Below are 19,624 nucleotides of genomic sequence, written 5' to 3'. Positions count from 1 at the left end.
AATCTAAAGTACAGCATAGTGATTATAGTTAATAAAATTGTATTGTATTTTTGAAATTTGCTAAGACAGTAATGTTTTCACTACACACAAAAAATGGTAACTAACTGAGGTGATGGATGTGTTAATTAGCTTGATTGTAGCAATCATTTCACAATGTCACATAAGTCACATAAGTCACATAAGTCAAATCATCACATTGTACACCTTAAATATATGCAATTTTTATTTGTCAATTACACCTTAATAAAGCTGGGGGGAAATGCTTCTTAAACTTCCCAAGTGGGGAGGGTGTGAAAAAAAATACAGCTACCTGGGCCCTACCAGGGCCTGGAGAATCTGACTCCAGGGCCCAGGACTCTGCATTTTATACTGTACCCCTCCTGATGTGAACCATCCTTGACTTACAGTTTTCAAAATCCTGATTTGGGGCTGGTTTTAGGCTGTAAGATATTGCCCAGAGGAAATATGGCTGGGACGAGACCACTGCTTTGTCACTTCCATAGGTCTAAATCAGCCTTCTCAACCAGGGTGATTCCACGCACCCAGGGGACCTTTGGCAATGTCTGGAGACATTTTTGATTGTCCTGCCTGGGGGTAGGGTTGCTACTGGCATCTAGTGGGTAGAGGTCAGGGATGTCACTAATTATCCTGCAATGCACAAGACAGTCTCCTATGACAAAGGCTAATTTGGCTCCAAGTATCCTAAAGTGGTGTCCAGGCAGTGGTGCCTGCCCTTCCGGGTCCTTCCAGCTGGACAGCTGGTTCACCTGGGAGAGTGGAGATGCCCTGACCAGAGTCTCTCTTTGCCAGGTAGTTGTAATAACTTGGTGGTTGCTTTTGGAGAGGCAGTTTTGGCTAATTAGCAGTCATTTCTGGGAAGGAGGGTTTCATGTGAAGTTCTTCGATTCAATGGCTAGGGTAGGCCCCATTCTCATCCCTGCTCAGTGTGGTGAGGACGATTTTCTTTGCAGCTCAGGGGTGGACATGGTGTGTTTTCACTTCGTGTGCCAGGAGGTGAGTGATGCCTGGAGGGCTGACCACTGTTTTTCTCTAGGGACTGGTGGCTGCAAATGGGCAGTGGCCATGGGACCCAGGCCAGTTGAAGATGGCTGGGGTGAGCTGAGGGGCAAGGTGGGACCTATGTGTCTTAGAAGGAAGAAAGGAACAAGGCCCAAGCTTGAAGTGGGTGACAGAAGTACCCTGGACCAAAGCACTCATTCCAGGAGTGGAATTACTGGGTCAGAGGGCAGAAATACATTTAGGCTTAGTAGATATTGCCAAATCATTTTCCAAAGTGGCTGTACCATTTGGGGCTCTTCCAGCAACACAGGAGAGTTCTGGTCTTGCTAAAACTTGTGAGCATTTCTCTTTTCATTTTAGTCATCCTGGCATGGATGGGTGTATGTGGGAGCTGTTAATCACACTGAGGTTTCATTTTGCATTTCCCTGATGACTGATGAAATTGAGTAGCTTCCCGTTTGAGTCTTGGCCATTTGGATATCCTCTTTTATGAAGTGCCTGTTCAACTCTTTTGTCTACTTAATATAAAAGAGATTGCCTGTCTTTTTCTTATTGAACTCTCCGTGTATTGTAGATACAAGTCCTTGGTTGGTAGACATATGTCTGTGGCTTGTCTTTCAGTGGTCTCTTTTGACGAACAAATTCATTTTAATACAGCCTGGCATATTTTCCTTTATGATTAAAGTGCTTTGTGTCCTGTTGAAGAGACACTCACCTACTCCAAAGTCACAAAGAAGTTCTATGTCTTATTTGAAAAGCTTTCTTGACTTTGCTTTCCCATTTAGATCTGCAAGATCTGGAATTGAGTTTTGTATGTGGTGTGAGGTAGGGATCAGAGTTCACTTTCTTCCATAGGACCATCCAGTGGGTCCAGCACCATTTACCAAAAAGACCATCCATTCACCAATGCTTTGCCAGTTGTTTTTGTTTGACATAAATAATATAGCCACATGGTGCAGTATTCCAAAAGGGCAAAAAGATTCAGAAAAATTCCTTTGCCAATAGATTTAACCCTGCTAATTAACATTCCTTATCTCCAGGAATTTATCCATTTCTTGTTTCTTTCCCAAGATTTTATGTGTAAATAAGTAAATATACATAATTCCTTCCATCCCTCCCTTTTTTACATAAACAGTAGCACACTATGCATTCCGTCCTACGTCTTTTTTTACACCCACTTATAGATAGGAAACAACCTCTAGGATATTATATAGAAAAATATCCTTTTATTTTTTGTTGTTGTGGAGTCTGTCACCGTATGAATGGTAAACAATTCCTTTATCTAATCCCCACTGATGGGGAACTAGGTTCTTCCCAGTATTTTGCTACAGACAAGGCTCAGTGGATGCCTGTGTCCACTTCTCTCTCTCTCTCTCTTTTTTTTTGTTTTGGCCACACCACCTGGCTTGTGGGATCTTAGTCTCCCGACCAGGGATTAAACCCCAGGCCCTGGCAGTGAAAGGGCCGAGCCCTAACCACTGGACCACCACGTGCAGTCCTAACCACTGCACGTGTTTGTGAGTACATCTTAGGAGCAATTCCCGGAAGTAGAATAGCTGAATAAAAGGGTGTATGCATTTGTTGTTTTGATGGATGTTTGCAGACTGAGCATTTAAGATGGGGGAAGAGGCATCACACGCTCACTCATGCAGGGCTACATGAGTCTTTGCTGTGTGCCAGCTACATCGTAGGTACTTTGCTAGGTGCTGGCATAAAGTTATCACCCCAAAATGTGTGATCACCAGCTGAGGCAAAGGCTCTAAAAGAAAGATCTGTGGTTTTAAGAGCCTATCGAGACACCCTGATAGTGTTGAGGGAGGTCAGAAAAAGCTCCTTGAAGGAGGTGATGGTTGAGCTAAAATAGAAAGAATGACTAGTAATTCTCCAAGTAGACATATGGAGCAGCAGGGCTTTCCAGTTTAAAGGAACAGCAAGTGCTAAAACCTTGCAATAATTATTTATGGCTGAATAACAAAAAGCCCCACAGTCTAGTGGCTTAGAACACTACCACCCATGTATTCTGCAAGATGCTATGGAAAATCCCAAACGAACTTTTTGGCCAACCCAACATTATTATTCAGTGGTGTCTATAGGTTGGGAAATGGGGAGCAGCAGAGTGAGCAGTTCCAGCTTGAGGGGTCTCATGAGGTTACAGTCAGATATAGGCTGGGGCTGCAGTCATCTGAAGGCTTGACTGGGGCTGGAGGAACCAGTTCCAAAGCAGCTCACTCACATGGCTGACAAAATGGTTCATCTTCCCATGGGCATCCCCATGGGGCTCCTTGAGCATCCTCACAACATGGTGGCTGGCTTCCCCCATGAGAACAAGGTGGTGCTGCGATGGCTTTTATGGCCTAGCCTCAGAAATCCTGCACCTTCACTTCCACCATATTTCCTTGGCCACAGAGACTGGCCCTGATTCACTGTTGGAGAGGACTCCACAAAGGCATGAATACTGAGGCAAGGAATGTTGGAGGCCCTCTAGTAGGCTGGCTTCCACAGCCCTGAGGCAGGAAGGGGTAGGGAGTGTCCAGGATGTAGCTCAGCTGGGGTGAGTCAAGGGATGAGTGGCAAAAGCTGATGTGGGCAGAGCTAGGGGTTGGCTGTAGGGGTAGGGGTTGGCTTTACCCTAAGAGCACTGAGAAGCCATTCAGGTACCTTCAGTGGGGCAGGGAGGAGGTGATATGATCAGATCTAGATTCTAAGAAGATCCTTCCCAGTTCCTTGCAGAGAATAGGTGGTGAGAGGGCTGAGTGGCAGCCCAGGAAGGAGGCCGGGCAGGCATCCGGGAGAGAGGGGAGGATGACCTGAGCTGGGGTGGTAGCCCTGGAGGGGCAGATCAGCTAATGGACTCAAGGGCTGTTTGAAGGAAAACCCCTCCAGGCTTGGCAGTAAGCCTTCTTTGATCCCAAACAGAAAGCCCTTCGCCCGCTCGAGGGCCCTGCAAAGGAGCAGGCGGGTTTGCCCAGCATGCCCGAGTTGGTTTCCCCAGATCCGATTTCCAGTCACTTGAGCCTGGAGAGAGAGCTTGCGAGGCCTGCCCTTGTGGTCTTCCTGCCTGGCCGCCTGCCTGGAGTGAGAGTGGCAAAGTGTTCCTGTTGAACCCTTGAGTGCCGCTGTCACCGCCCGGGGCCTCTGCTGGGCTGGCACCGAGAGCTCAGACTAATTCCCCAGCATGTGGCGTGACTCAGCTTCGGCCTTCTGACTGACTGTGGCTCAGGACACGTGACCATCCCTCCACCAGCCCTGTGCTCTGGGCTGCCTGGACCTTGGTTGTGCTGATCCCTGGTCTCTCCTGGCCTCTTGAGTATGGCGCTCTAGCTAGAGGCAGGAACGTGGCCTGGGAAGCAGGGAGCTGGGGCAGATCTTCTGAGGGGTTTGTGAACACTACCGAGAGGTGGGGTCAGAGTGAATGCCCACAGGAGCTGAATCTAACTTTCTGGAAGTTCCAGTTACTTCTCTCAAGAGATGAGCCCATTTCTAGGTGGGGAAGGAGTCTCTGGTGGTCCAGCCAGTCACTCTGGAGCCTCCTGGAAGCCATCAATAACCCTTCCTCATGACCTTGACTGATATTTTACTGGTCAGGTGAGTCGAGTGAGGCAGGTGATTCAGGGATTAAAGACAGAAACTGGGGCTTCCCTGGTGGCGCAGTGGTTGAGAGTCCGCCTGCCAATGCAGGGGACGTGGGTTTGTGCCCCGGTCCGGGAAGATCCCACATGCCGCGGAGCAGTTGGGCCCGTGAGCCATGGCCGCTGAGCCTGCACGTCCGGAGCCTGTGCTCCACAACGGGAGAGTCACAACAGTGAGAGGCCCACGTACCACAAAAAAAATAAATAAATAAAAAGATAAAATAAAAAGACAGAACCTGGGTTTGCAACTGATCTGATCTGGGCTTCAGTCTCCCTGTTTGTGAACTGGAAATCACTTTGTTGTGGAGCAGAAAACAGCTCTATACCTACCAACATTTGCATCAGGCACCTCCCAGGTGCAATCTCCCATGTCCTATATATTTATTTAACCGATATTTGGATTCCTACTGAGTGAGCCCTTGGAGGTCAGCTGTGAACGAGGCAGACCACCAAGTCCTTGCCCTCTGGAGCTCAGTCTTTGCAGGGGTCGGCACACTAAGGCCCATGGTCTAAATCTAGCCATCCAAGTTTTTTTTTTTTTTGTCTGTGCCACACAGTTCGCAGGATCTTAGTTCCCCCACCAGGGATTGAAGCTGGGCCCACGGCAGTGAAAGCACCGAGCCCTAATTACTGGACAACCAGGGAATTCCTTGGCCTGTCAAGTTTTTATAAATAAAGTCTTATTGGAATACAGCCATACCTATTCATTTGTGGCTGTTTTTATGCTACAAGGGCAGCACTGAGTAGTTAAAACCGAACATGTGGCCCACAAAACCTAAAATATTTACTATCTGATCCTTTATAGAAAAACTGCTGACCTCTGCTCTGCTCTAGTGGAACAGAAAGGCTACAACAGACAGAAATGAGTCTGTGACAGTGGTAAATGCTATGAAGCAACAGGATAAGAGGAGAGACTGGAGGTGAGGGGTTGCTTCCAGGTGGGCAGGGGGAAGCCTCTGGGTAGTAGCAATCTTTGAGCTGTGAATCTCCCAGAAAAGTGGCCTGGGCAGAATTGACAGCAAAGGCAAAGCCCTGCGGCACTTAAGAGCTTGAAAGACTGAAAGTGGGTCAACGAAGCTGGAGCTCAATGAGGGGGAAATGAGCTGCATCCAGGCAGGACCCTGTAAATGGAGTTAAATGCTTACATTTTATTTCAAGGGTAATGAGAAGTTCTGGAAAGTTCTAGTGGGAAAGAAAAGGGCATTAAAATTTTTTTTAATTAATTAATTTATTTTTGGCTGCATTGGGTTTTTGTTGCTGCACGCGGGCTTTCTCTAGTTGCAGCGAGAGGGGGCTACTCTTCGTTGCAGTGTTCAGGCTTTTCATTGCGGTGGCTTCTCTTGTTGCAGAGCACGGGCTCTAGGCACGTGGGGTTCAGTAGTTGTGGCACGTGGGCTCAGTAGTTGTGGAGCACGGGCTTATCATTGTGGTAGTTTTTCTTGTTGTGGAGCACAAGCTCTAGAGTGCAGCCTCAGAAGTTGTGGTGCACAGGCTTAGTTGCTCCGCGGCATGTGGGATCTTCCCGGACCAGGGATCGAACCCGTATCCCCTGCATTGGCAGGCGGATTCTCAACCACTGTGCTACCAGGGAAGTCCCCTCATTGTGGTTTTGATTTGCATTTCCCCGATTGGTCATGTTGAACTTCTTTTCATATGCTTGTTGTCCATCTGTACCTACTTTATGGAACTGTCTATTCAAACCCCCTGCCTGTTTTTTAATTGAGTTGTCTGCATTGTAGGAATTCTTTATACATTCTGGATATTACGTCCTTATCAGATATACGATTTGCAAACATTTTTCTCCCATTCTATTGGTTGCCTTTTCACTTTGATTCCTTTGCTGTGCATGAGTTGGGGTTAGGATTATTTTAATGTAGTCCCATTTGTCTATTCTAGCTTCTGTGACCTGTGCTTTTGGTGTCATATTCAAATCATTGCCAAGTCCAATGTCGCGAAGCTTCCCCTCCCCCGCCCCCCCCAACATTTTCTTCTAGGAGTAGGTCTTGAATCCATTTTGAGTTAACTTGTATATACGGTGTAAGGTAAGGGTCCAATTTCATTCTTTTGCATATAGATAGCCGGTTTTCTCAGCACCATGTGTTGAAGAGATTATCCTTGCTCAAATTCTGGTGTTTTTTAAAGCACATAGACTGTGCAAGTGGCCCAGGTCTCCCTACCAGTGAGATATTTGGTGCTACCTGTGTATTTTGTGCATCCTCAACATTTTCTGGAGTAAGTGCTATTAGCCCCTTTTCACAGATGAGGAAACTAAAGCTGGGTCCAAATGACCTGCCCGAGGTCGTCATAGCAAGCAAATAGGTGTAGGTGGGATCGGGACTGAGGACTTGAAGTCTAGTGCCCACACCCTGGAACACCCTGAGGATGTTCCTCATTTTTTCCCTAGCAGGCGGGGAAAGAACGAATGAATGAATGTCTCAGGCAAAGCTCCCAGCAAACGGAGGAGCTTGGACAAGCCCACTGCTCCACGCGGGGGTGCGCTCCCGTCCCGCGCATGCGCGGCCCCTACGCACGGCCAGCCTCACTGCGTCTACCCACACATGGTACGGCCTCCCTCCGTGTGGTACGGCCCGCTTTCCCCCACGCCCGGGCCGGGATGGTACGCGCTGCCTCCGCTCGCCGCCCCTCCCCATCGGTTTCCGCGCGAAAAGCCAGGGCTGCCTGCTCTGCCGCCGCCTCTGCTGCACCTTCCAGGATGCCTGCCCGTACCGCCCCAGCCCGGGTGCCCGCGCTGGCCTCCCGGGCCTTCTCACTGCCCGACGATGTCCGCAGGCGGTAGGTGCTGCGGGGGACTGCGAACCTGGGGTGGGTTGCACGGCGTTGGGGGTGGGGGTGGGGGTCGTTTCCCCTCCGGGTAGCCCGTGGCCGCCGCTGACAGGCGGGCGCGCATGCGTGGGATGGCGCGGCGCGCGGCGGCAGTTGGCGCGGGCAGGGTGGCACTTCCGGTCGCGCGCGCCCCTGGCCGTTTGGCGCCAAAATGGGCTGAGGCCCTCTCACAGCTCCCTGGTGACTGGAAACTTGGGGGTCTCTTCTGACCTCAAAGTAGAGCAAGCCTTGGGTTCGCCTTGGGGATCCCCTTCCTGGAGCAGCCTCAGGCCCAGCCCCTGCCGCCTGCCTGGTCGCGCAGGAAGTGGGCAGCCCGCGGCCTCAGAATACCCCTCGGCCCGGGCACTAAGGCCTCCACTTCCGGTGCCCGGTCCTCTCGAAGGGGTCGGGCCGGCCTGGTCCCCGGGGGTATTTTGGGGGTCCCCTCGGTGCCCCCACGCCACGCATCCCGATGGCAGCCTCCAGAGACAGATGTCGCCGGTCGGGGGACGGGCGCGGCCGGCTCAGGTTTGCGAGCCCCGTCTTCCTCTGGGGGCTCCCTCCATCAACTAACTCATACGGCTAGGGTAGGCGCATTCTGCAAGGAACTCTTCACATACCGTGAGGGCTAGGGCTCGGACGCCTTGAAAGCTGAGTGGTTTTTTCTAGTAAATCGGTGCCTGTGAGCCGTGGGCATCAAGGAAGCCTTGCTAGGGAGAACTGGCTGCAGTTTCTGTTGCTGGTGTGTGTGTGTGTGTGTGTGTGTGTGTGTGTGTGTGTGTGTGTGTGTGTGTGTGTGTGTGTGTGTGTGGTGTGTGTGTGTGTAGGGGGAGTGAGGGGGCAGCAGCTAACATCAGGGACTTAGCCAGTCTGTGCACAGGGATCGGCTGCAAGACCGTTGGGCCCAGGCTTCTTGTTCCTGAAGGGCATCAGTTTCACTCCTGGAAACTTGCAAACCTCACTTGGAGCACTAGTCACGGGAGCCTCGACCAGCCCTGAACACTTCCAGCCAGATTTGTGAACCTGATCTTGCCACTTCCCTATTTCCTTGTGCTTGTTTCCTAAAGTTGTGCCAGTCCAGTTCTGATTTGGGCTTTTGGGCGTGGAGAGTAGGTGTTGCAGGCATTTGGGTCTCCCTCCCCGGCGTCAGACCACTTCTTAACCACAGTTAGAGGGTGCTCTGCCTTGCTGAAGAATCCCTATAACTTAAAAATGGAAACATAACTTAAAAATGGAAATGGTGTTATGGAAGTATCTGGCTTCACTTTAGACCCAGGACAGAGGTGTTTGGGCCCAGCCTTCTTTAACCTGATGGTGGGAATGCCACCTCCACTGGCTCATCTAACCTTGGGCAAGTTTCATAAACAAGTTACATCTGTGGACTAGGACAGTTAACATGGGCTTTAAACTGCTATCGGATTAAATGAGAATATGCCTGGCACATAAAGCCCCCCCCCCCCCCCGTGTTAGCATTATTGACTAATCTAGCTTGCTTTTTTTCCGTTCTGCTAATTGTATAAAACACTTTACATTGTCTCATTTAATCCTCAAGTGTTCTCAAGAGTGGTTGCCACAGGAGTTAACAGCAAGGAAGCAAAGATTCCTGCGGAAGTTTGCTTCTTGCCAAAACCTTTCCCTTCAGCTAGGGCTTTTATTGGGCCAGAGCAAGTGTTTTGTTTGGCTGAATTTGAATGTTCTTAGGTGAGTGTTACAATCCGCCATTCACCCTAGGTTCCATATTACTTTGAACGAGAATTGCTTACTGTGGCTATAGAGTCTTGGGTTTCTGCCTCGGACCATTGACATTGTCAGCTTATGTGACCCTCTCAACAGCTTTTCTTAAAGTTTGAATTTCAGCCTATAAAATACACACATAAACATGGCATTCAATACTCCTTTTAAAATACTCCCTTATACCTCCTTGTAAACGGAGGTATAACTTTTTGATTCATGAAAATTAGGGACCTCATATTATGGATTATACCACTAAGTTCAGTAGAATGCTCTAGGAACAAAATTTAGGCCTAGACCTCACTCAGGCATTTCTGTCACTTATGCTAACTTGTGTTTATATGGCAGCTTCTTTTAAAACTCATACGGTTACATTAGCTATGTAACGATACTAGAAAGTATTCTTAACATTTGGGTTTTTAAGTTTAACTTTTTTTTGAAGTATTTTATGTCCTAAGTCTTCTAAAAATAATGCCTTTCAGGACAAGCCACATTTTTCCCCTTGAATTTTCTTACTCTGTCCAAGCCACCATCTTTTGTATAGAAAAAGCAGTAGTCTTCCTACTCGTCTTTCTGTTGCCACTCAGGTCTGCTTTCTATAAGTGGAAACTGTGATCCTCTTTCGATATAAGTTGGAGACAGAGGTTTTCCTGCCCCTTACACTGCCTAATGCACTTGGCCTCAAGTCCGGGATCCCCGTCCACTTGCCTGACTCATCTTGTGCTCTTTTCCTCACAAACCACACAGGCTGCCTTTTAGGTTCTCAGGGACTGGGACCAGGCAGAGCAACCAGTGTGAGGCTGGGTTCCACCTACCCCTTCACCATGCTGGGTATTGTCTGTTCATCCGTAAGACTGCTCAGAAAGACAGGCCCCCTTCCCTGTGATGAGGTGTTGAATTCTGTCAGCGCATCCTGCATGCTGCCTTTGCAGCTTGGGAGTTGATGACTTGTTGTCTGAGCATGTTTGCCTCATTCATTGTACTAGCAGCTCAGTGTCCACTAGACTCGAATGCTTACATGCCAGACTTTCCCCTTCACCGAGGCCTGGATTTACATGTTGATTCTAGCAACCTCCTTGCACAACTCATTTAGCCTTTGTAATTATGACAGCTTTCTTATCTGCTAGCCACTCTGATTAGATTAGGTTGGGTCATGAAGTTCTGAACTAGTTCCATGGCTCCTGCCTAGGTATGGAGGGCAAAACTGAGTTACCTTTTCTAGTTCTCCTCTGCACTAGGATTCTAGAGGTGCAGACTACTGGAGTTCAGATCCCACCCCACCACTTGCCAGCTGTATGACCAAGTCGTCTAACCTCCTGGTGCTTTATCTGTAAAATGGGATGGAGGTGCCTGCTCCACTGGGGCATTGTGAAGGCTGAGCTGATAGGTGTAAACGTGGTAGAACAGCACCTGCGCAGAAACCTCCTTCACTGCTTATCACGTGGCAGCTGTATGTTTCACTTCTATTATTGGGGTGGGGGGCGGTGCATAACTTAAAGTACCAACATGCAGACCTGATCCTAAGGCAGATACTAATATAGCAGTGTATGTCTGCTTATCATTCCAACCTTCCTGTTTGCCTGGTTTCCTGTATTATCGTCTGGACTTGCTCTTTTTAATTTTATTTATTTTTGGCTGCGTTGGATCTTCGTTGCTGCGTTAGGGTTTTTTCTAGTTGTGGCGAGCGGGGGCTACTCTTTGTGGCAGTGTGCAGACTTCTCATTGCAGTGGTATGGAGCACGGGCTCTAGGTGCGTGGGCTTCAGTAGTTGTGGCACGCAGGCTTCAGTAGTTGTGGCATGCGGGCTTCAGTAGTTGTGGCACGCGGGCTTCAGTAGTTGTGGCTCACAGGCTCTAGAGTGCAGGCTCAGCAGTTGTGGCGCATGGGCTTAGTTGTTCTGTGGCATGTGAGATCTTCCCGGACCAGGGCTCAAACCCTGTCCCTTGCATTGGCAGGCGGATTCTTAACCACTGCGCCACCAGGGAAGTCCCTGGTCTTGCTCTTTTTGCTGCCACCTTAGCTTAGCTTTTGTGCTGGGTGTCCAGTCTATTCTTCAGTTAAGGTGGTTTTCTATCCTTAATTCTTTGTATCCTTGGCTTTTGTGATGCTGTTTGCCACCAGGGGACCTCTTCCCTGATTTCTGCCATATTCCTTTTCAATTCTTGGACCCTTATTTTCTTCCAGTCTTAGATTTCTGCTTTCAGCAGTTGGGGGTACAGCTGGAGAGACCTCTTTGGAGAGCCCGTTCTAATTTCTAGCTGCCGAATAGCCATCTAGATAGCTATTCACTGAAATGTCACTCCTCAAATTCATGGTCTGCTTACTTTCTCCCACTGAAAAGTTCAGAATTTCTGGTACTGTATTAGTTTTTAATTGCTGCTGTCACAAACTACTTCAGTCTTAGTAGCTTAAATAAAACAAATTTGCTGTCTTCTGATTCTGTAGGTCAGAAATGTGTGGGTCTCACGGGATTAAAATTAAAGTGTCAGCAGGCTACATTCCTTTCTGGAGGCTCTAGGGGAGGACCTGTTTCTTACTCTTTCAGGTTGTTGGCAGAATTCGGTCCCTTGTGGTTATAAGACTGAGGTCCCTCTTCTCTTGCTGGCTGTAAGGTGAGAGCCATTCCCAGCTACTAGAGGTGATGACATCTGTTGGCTTGTGGCCCTCTTCCTCCATCTTTAAAGCCAGCAAAGCCATTTCTCACATCACATCTTTATGACCCTTCTGTAGTCACATCGCTTGAAATGTAGCTGGGAAGTTTCTCTGCTCCTAGGATTTAAGTGACTCGATTGGGCCCACCTGGATAATCCAAGAAACCCTCCCCATCTCAAGGGCTGTAACCTTAATCACATCTGCAAAGTCCCTTTTGCCATGTAAGGTAACATATTCACAGGTTCTGGGGAATTAGGGCATGGATATCTTTGCAGGGGGTGGTCCGTTTTCCTTCGTACCACAAATGTTATCTCTGGTAGCATTTATCTGGTAGCATTTATCTGTTATCTCTGGTACCATTTATCTCTGGCGGTTATACCAACCGCCATGCAGCCAATTACAAAAGGCAGAGTAGACGGAGCTTTGTAACTTCTCTAGCATGTTCTCAGCTCCTGCTGCTAAACCGTATTACAGACCAGCATTTCTAGTTTAGGATGTTAGAGTGATTTAACGTCTTATCTCTTCCTGTCTAATATATTGTTTATTTCTGCCAGATTGACTTTATTTTTTCCTACTAAAAGATGACTGATACCTTGGGTTCTACCACCCCCATGACTCTTCCAATGGTTTGTTAACTATGGAGCAAAGTCAATGATTTTGAGCCTGACATTGCTGACCTCCCTCAGACTGGCATCCACCTCCTCTCTCTGGACTTGCCTTTCTTCCCCTGTGTCAGCCCGACTTGTGTGGGTTCCTTGGGTGAACTCTGAGCCAGCGCCCCTGCTGTGCTGCTCCTGTTTCGGACAGCTCCCTCTGCCCAGGTCCTGCTGAGCTCTCAATGTCTCTGGATCCCTCCTTCCTGATGCTTTTTATGCCCTTTTGCTTCAGAAGCCTCAGATTTGAACTCTATTTGTCCGCACAGTGGTTTATGTATATCTTTTTCTCCTTTAAAGAACTGCTCTGAGGGAAGCCACTAGGAATGAATTGTGGGATCTTAGACTGAAAGGGAGCTACGGTTTCCTTTCATAAGGTGGTTGCTGTTCTCTGTGACTCCTCTACCTGGTCCTTCATGTCTGCTTCTAATCCTCCTGGCTATGAACATAAAGCAGATGTGAGGTAGTGTCACCAGTTTTACTGGGAAGGGGATGGACTCTCCAGTGAAAGCCTGGGTGTCAGGAGCGGCGCACTGGCTAGCCTTCTTCCTGCCACACCTCTGGCTCCTCGGTGCCTGCCCTGGGCTACAGCCTTCCACTCTGGGGCCAAGCAGGTCAAATCCAATCTTCACAGAGCAAGATACTTCAGATATTCTGAAGATTTGTTTCTCCCTGCCAGGCTAAATATCCCACTTCATAGGAAAGCTTCAAAGAATTCAGACCCACAGATCTGTTTCCTGGCCAGATGTAGGAGTTGTCAGTATTGTGGAAAGGGCCCTTTGATGGGCTTCAGTCTAAGTGTTATCCTTGACACCTGAGGTAACCTGGTCGAGGTAGGAGCTGTGTCCTGCCAGGGTTTTGTGAGGAGAATGACTGAAGACAGGTAGGTGTGATGCTCCTGCAGCAGCATGTGAGTACCGAGTTATGCAGTTGTCCTCATCTAAGGCTCTCCCAGGACCTGAGTTGCTTTGAGGGTAGAATGACTTTTGCCTGGAAGGGGCTTCACATGCTTCTGGAAAGCTTGACTCTGAATCTTGAGTCCAAGTTACACAACATATGTGACATATAGTATATTACCACTGTATCTGGAGGCTGCTAAGTCTTTCTTTTTTTGTTTTTTTTTTTTTGGCCGTACCTTGTGGCATATGGGATCTTCGTTCCCTGACCAGGGATCGAACCGGCGCCCCCTGCCTTGGAAGCACGGAGTCTTAACCACTGGACTGCCAGGGAAGTCCCTGCTAAGTCTTTTCTATAGAAAGGCCTTTCCTGACCATCCAGCAAGTCATGAGGTCCCTGCCTGGTAGTGCCTACATCCCATCACTCAGCTTGTTGCCTGGAACAGGGCCTGGCGTAGAGTAGGCACCCGCAGATGGGAGTGGTGGTTGAAGCTAGAAGCAGGATCCACGTGCACTCAGAGTAGCCACTGTGTGTCATTAGTCCAGCAAAGCCTGTCGCTTAATTCCTGGCTTTGCTGCTTACACTTGCCCTCTGGGAAGGCCAGCCTGGCAGAGCTCTGTTCCTGTCCTCTGGGCTGCTGGTAACTGAGTACCTAGCCTGGGTGCTGGAGGGGAGGAGCCATAGATGGTGGAGGCCCAGTCCCCGCCCAGGGTGCTGCCCCTCTGCTGAGGGACGCTTGCCCAGCTGGTTAGACCTGTTCTCACCCAACTGCCCACAGTCAGCACCCAGGCTAGGAACAGCAGCCTCCCCATTTCCTCGGTGTCTTCTAGTTTTGTTCCTTTATTCTTTTTGCTCCCTTCCTCCCCAAAGAGGCAAGATACTAATCTTCAATAATCAAATCAGACCATGATTTTCATGACAGTTCTGCACTTCTGAATGACTAGGTGCAAACATTTACAAGGATGAGCTCTTGGGTGAGGCGCCAGCCAACTTTTCTAGCTTCATCTGTCTTCCTTGTGTGTGGGCACCCCCTGCTGCCTCAGATGCCTTGACTCCTCCATTTTCCTATATTCCTCATCAGAATGCTGCCACCACCCCATCCTGGCCTTTGGGAATGTTAGCTGGCTGTTCCCACAGCATCCTGTCACCCTGGTCCACTCTTTCTAACCTCTGTATGCCCTCCTATGAAATCTTGTCAGGTCCAACTGGAGGAAGACCACCTATAGGTCATTTAACTTGGGAAGGACCCCAACTGTGTGACCTGCTTCCCCTTTCCCACTGTCTTTAAAATAACGTTAAAAAAAAAAAAAAGAAATGATGTTGTTCTAGAGCTCCTATATCATCTCTTACCACCATCAGAAAACCACCCCCCAAAAGGGGGACCTCATTCATATTGAAAATAACTTTTAAAAAAATTAATTAATTAATTTTATTTTTGGCTGTGTTGGATCTTCGTGTCTCTGCAAGGGCTTTCTCTAGTTGCAGCGAGCGGGGACCACTCTTCATAGCGGTGCGCGGGCCTCTCACTGTCACGGCCTCTCTTGTTGCGGAGCACAGGCTCCAGACACGCAGGCTCAGTAGTTGTGGCTCACGGGCCCAGTTGCTCCGTGGTATGTGGGATCTTCAGACCAGGGCTCGAAGCCGTGTCCCCTGCATTGGCAGGCAGATTCTCAACCACTGCGCCACCAGGGAAGCCCGAAAATAACTTCTTAACATGTAGGCATTACAGTAGGGCATTCTAGACACTGGGGGAGGGAAAAACCATTGTATTTTTTTCTAACATTCATGTTAAACTTATTTCCAAAGTTCTTTAAACTGTGGTATTCTTACAGGTAGACAATGTTGCTTAACAAGTGTTTGTTTCTTCCCTTTTTCTTCCCCCAGGCTCAAAGATTTGGAAAGAGATAGTTTAACAGAAAAGGTAAGGTAATCTCTACCTTAACAAAATTTATGATCAAATGTGACCATTTGACAGATACTGTGTAGTTCATAAAAACAAATTTAAGTGGAATTGGCTCTCTTTTCCTTAAAGTTGAGGATACATTGGATGTTTTTGTCTAATGTGCTGTACTAATAGGATATTATTGGTTAGCTTTTGGTAGCTCATCGAGTTTCCCAGTCTGGGTTCTGTAGCCTCAAGTCTGGATTATAACTTGTCCTGGTCACACTGTTTTTCAAAATCAGTTTTGTTCTAGTACACTATTATGTGTCTGTTTCACCTCTAATCTTTCCATTTTTCACTACTCTGGAGATGGGGTGATATGATCTTAGTGGAAACATCATGAACATGTCTTTTGAATATTTAGTTTTCTTTTTAGCTGACTCAACATTGCCTGCCATTCAGTCATTGTTAGGTGACCAGGCAGTGTAACTATTTGTGTATTAGTCCATTAGTTCATAGCTTGGGAGTGCAGAGACTTCTAAACCTATATCCTTCCCTTAGGAATGCGTGAAGGAGAAATTGAATCTCTTGCATGAATTTCTGCAGACAGAAATAAAGAATCAATTATGTGACTTAGAAACCAAATTACATAAAGAAGAATTATCAGAGGTAAGTCCTCAGCATCCCAGTGGCTAGAAAATGTTTCCTCCCATGTAACTTGTCTGTGACCAGGGAGTTAGAATAATCCCACCTCTCCCTGTTACCTGATAGTTACAAAGGAAGCGCATGTGTTTCCTTATTCTCTCATTGCCACTTGTTTACATTCACTGCTACTTAAATTATCCTTTCCTGCTGTAGGAGGGCTACCTGGCTAAAGTCAAATCCCTTTTAAATAAAGATTTGTCCTTGGAGAACGGAGCTCATGCTTTCAGTCGGGAAGTGAATGGATGTCTAGAAAACGGGAGCCAGACAAGTGGTGAGGAGCACAGAGTGGAAATAGCAGAGAAAAAGAAGTCCCCCAAACCTGTTTCCAAACTTTGCATGCCCAGGAGAAGCAAGTCCGATGCAGAAACAAAATGTAAGAGTGCTTGACTCGTTTGACCTCGTTGGAGTCTGGTACCACCTAAGGGGAGGACAGACTTGGCGCCATAGGGTCTGTCTGTTCCCACCACACACAGCCCCTCCACCGGCAGTACTTGTTTTTTGTGTATCTTTTTGGGTTTTTTTGTTTTTTGGGGGGCGGGGGTGGGGGGTGGCTGTGTTGCTCGGCTTGTACGATCTTAGTTCTCCAACCAGGGATCGAACTCGGGCCCTCAGCAGTGAGAGTGCCGAGTCTTAACCACTGGACCACCATGGAATTCCCTCTTGTGTATACTTCTAACTAGCTTAGATAATATACTTGCAATTTTTGTCTTCAACCAAGTTATAGAGCATTAGATTCCCAAATGTGGTTGAATTTATGAGGTATGAGATAACAGGAGCTACTGATGTTTATTATGTCTAAGTTACATGCCTGTTTAAGCTGAACATTTATTCTTAGACTCCTTCCCTGCTTGTAGTCAGAGTAACTCTTCTGGAATTTTTAAAAATAAGAGCATGGGACTTGAGCTCAGGTCAGGTGCTTGGCCACTTCATCTTTTGACGAAATAAGCGGAGGTTCTGTTTCCTTTTCCGTCTCAGGGTTGGGCCCCTCATACAAGAGCTTGTGTTGAAATGGCCCAGCAAACTGGCAGGTGCTAATTTGATGACTTTATCAAGATGGTGGTTGCTTAGAATAAGAAGAGAAGGATACTTAATCCTCAGAACCTGGTCTCTGCACCAGCTTGGTAATGCTGAAGAACTGTACCTTCGCTGTGAACTCTTTATTCATAGTGGCTTTTTTGTTTCTTTTTCTTTAAGCAGCTGAAGTCTCATCTAGCCCCAGGATTACAAGGCAAACTACCAGGCAGACCACCATCACATCTCATTTCACAAGGGGGTCAGTATATAATGAATGGACAGCCCCCATTTTAGGGGCCAACTGTTTTTGGTAAAACACGTATAGAATTAGTAGGATGTAACTTAGTAATTCTGACTTCCACATTGCTTAGGTTTTCCTTTTGATATTCTGTAATTAGACATTCATGAACAGCATTTCTGAAGACCTCATCCATTTTTACTCTTAACATAGGAAACTTCAAATGTACATACACAAAATTACCAAGGATAGTAAAATGAACCCCTGTGTACCTATCACCCAGTGTCAACAACAGTTAACAGCTCCTGGCTGTTGTTTCATCTGTACCCCCATATGCTCCAGGTGAATTATTCCAAATGGATTACAACTCCATACACACGCATGTCCCCCCAGTTGGATTACTTTGAAGCAAATCGGACATGTCATCTTATCCACAAATATGATATTTCTAGGTGACAAGGTCTCTTTCTCTGACAAGTTTTTTATTCATATTTTGCTATAATTGCTAACATCTAGCAAACAGTCTTTTGAAGAAGACAAAACATGCCTTATAAAGTGTAACAGTTCCTTACTAACAAATACATAGCAGTGTTCATTCTTCCCCTTGTGTAACAGAGTTTGGTTGATTTGCTCCTTAAGCCTTTCAAGTGATAGATTCCTTAGTTTCTTGCCATTTATTTAAAGAAAATAGGTCTTTTGTCTAATAGCTTCTAGGTCTGGCTGACTGCATCGTTTTGGTGGTTAATGTGTTCCCTTGTCTCCAGTTTTCTGTAAACTGGTAGTTAGGTCTAGAGTCTTGATCAGATTCCAGCTTTATTTTGTGAGACTTCATTGACAGCATGGGGCTGTCTGTCCATCAGAGGCACGTAATGTCTCTTCGGTGATTCTAGCAGCCGTTGATCAAAGTCTAGATCCATTATTTCTTAAGGTTTGCAAAATGGTGGTATTCTAAACCTGTCATCCAAAGAAACATTAAGCTCGAAGCTTCTTTTAATGTCCTGGCAGAAAGGGCTTCTCCTTGGAGGGAAGAGGGTGTCCATGCCCTGAATCTTTCCAAACAGAGGGTACTCTTGGTAGGGAGGAATATAAGTTGTTTCGTGCCCACTGGAGGACTAGGGTCTGGCTGAGCTAACAGTTGGCTTTACTGTGTGTGACAGCCCTGCCAAACGAAAACCTGAGGAAGACGCTGAAAAAGCAAAATCAGATGATTCTGTCGATGAAGAAGAAAAAGACCAGGTAGGGCTCGTGTTTAAGCTTCTTAACTCTGCCTTATTTTGGTATACTTGCTGGTAGTTGTGACTTTATACTTGGTCTGTCTATGGACCGGAAGTGACTGAGAGGGTGTTAGAACATATCCCTGGACCCAGGGCAGTACGAAGTGTGTTATGGTTAGACCTGAGGACTCAGCAGGCCCATAACTTTGGTCTGTTCCCTCCTGTCTACTTTCCTACCTCTCCAGTTGTCAAGATTTGACAGTCAAACCAGCAGATGTGATGTGTTTAAAGCATTTCCTTCTGATGTCAGATAAGCCCCTTTCCCACATCTAATTTCTCTATAAAAGCAGAATTGTCATGTTATTATGTGTATTGTAAAAATGCTGCTTAGACTTTTTAGGTTAGAAAACTGGTGGCTTGCCAAAGGCCTCCAATATAGAAAATGTCAGTCTCTAGCACTGTCCCATGTGACTTGAGGGGCAAACCTAGATAATACCAGATGGTCACATGCTATCTATTTCAGTCCTGCCACAGGATTAGCTGTGTAAGTCGGGAAGTCTGTAGGTTTACAGGTGGGTAGTAAATGCCCCGTTACCTGCTAAAGATGAGTATCCGTGGTTTGCTCTAAGGCAGGGTTTCTCAACGAAGGCATTGACTTTTGGGGCCAGATAAACCTTTGCTGTGGGGGTGAGTCCTGTGCATCATAGAGTGTTTAGCAAGGTCCCAACCTCTACTCCCTAGATGCCTGTAACATTCCCTCTCTCTCCTCCCAGTTGTGACAACCAAAATCACCTTCAGACTTTCCCAGATGTCCCCTGGGGGGCATAGTTGCACTGAGCGAAAAGCACTGGACTCAAGGCTACCAATATCACTGAGGTGGACTTGACGTCCTGTTGTAAAAGACATACTCATTCTCCTGTTTAGTCAGACTGCCCACTCACAGGTGGGACACTGAGACAGTGGGAAACAGCTTGTCCAAGTCACATGGCCACATCCCTTGCCTCCTAAGAAAATGTGTCACAGGTGAAAGCAAGCTGGCTCTTGTAATATTGGCAAGTCTTTTTTTTTTTTTTTTTTTTAAATAACTGTGCCAGTTTTAGAGTTGTTCTTTGCCCTCTAACCTTTTGGAGGGCTTACATAGCCTTCTAGCTTCTAAAGAAACGAAC

At 47.3% G+C, this 19,624-nt stretch overlaps 1 protein-coding gene across 1 annotated transcript in view; it reads left to right on the top strand.

Annotated features, from left to right (window-relative positions):
- Positions 1 to 7,362: 7,362 nt before the first annotated feature.
- Positions 7,363 to 19,624, top strand: part of DNMT1 (DNA methyltransferase 1) — a 42,639-nt gene continuing 30,377 nt past the window's right edge. The window contains 6 exon segments of the mRNA XM_007460652.1: positions 7,363 to 7,442; positions 15,290 to 15,326; positions 15,849 to 15,956; positions 16,146 to 16,365; positions 17,190 to 17,265; positions 18,402 to 18,480. Of these exon segments, the coding sequence (XP_007460714.1) occupies positions 7,363 to 7,442; positions 15,290 to 15,326; positions 15,849 to 15,956; positions 16,146 to 16,365; positions 17,190 to 17,265; positions 18,402 to 18,480 (600 nt within the window).

Source organism: Lipotes vexillifer, unplaced genomic scaffold (genome assembly GCF_000442215.2).
Source record: "Lipotes vexillifer unplaced genomic scaffold, Lipotes_vexillifer_v1.1 scaffold1011, whole genome shotgun sequence".
Classification (NCBI taxonomy): domain Eukaryota; kingdom Metazoa; phylum Chordata; class Mammalia; order Artiodactyla; family Lipotidae; genus Lipotes; species Lipotes vexillifer.
Note: the sequence above shows the minus strand (reverse complement) of the source record. Positions and strands in the feature narration are given on the sequence as shown.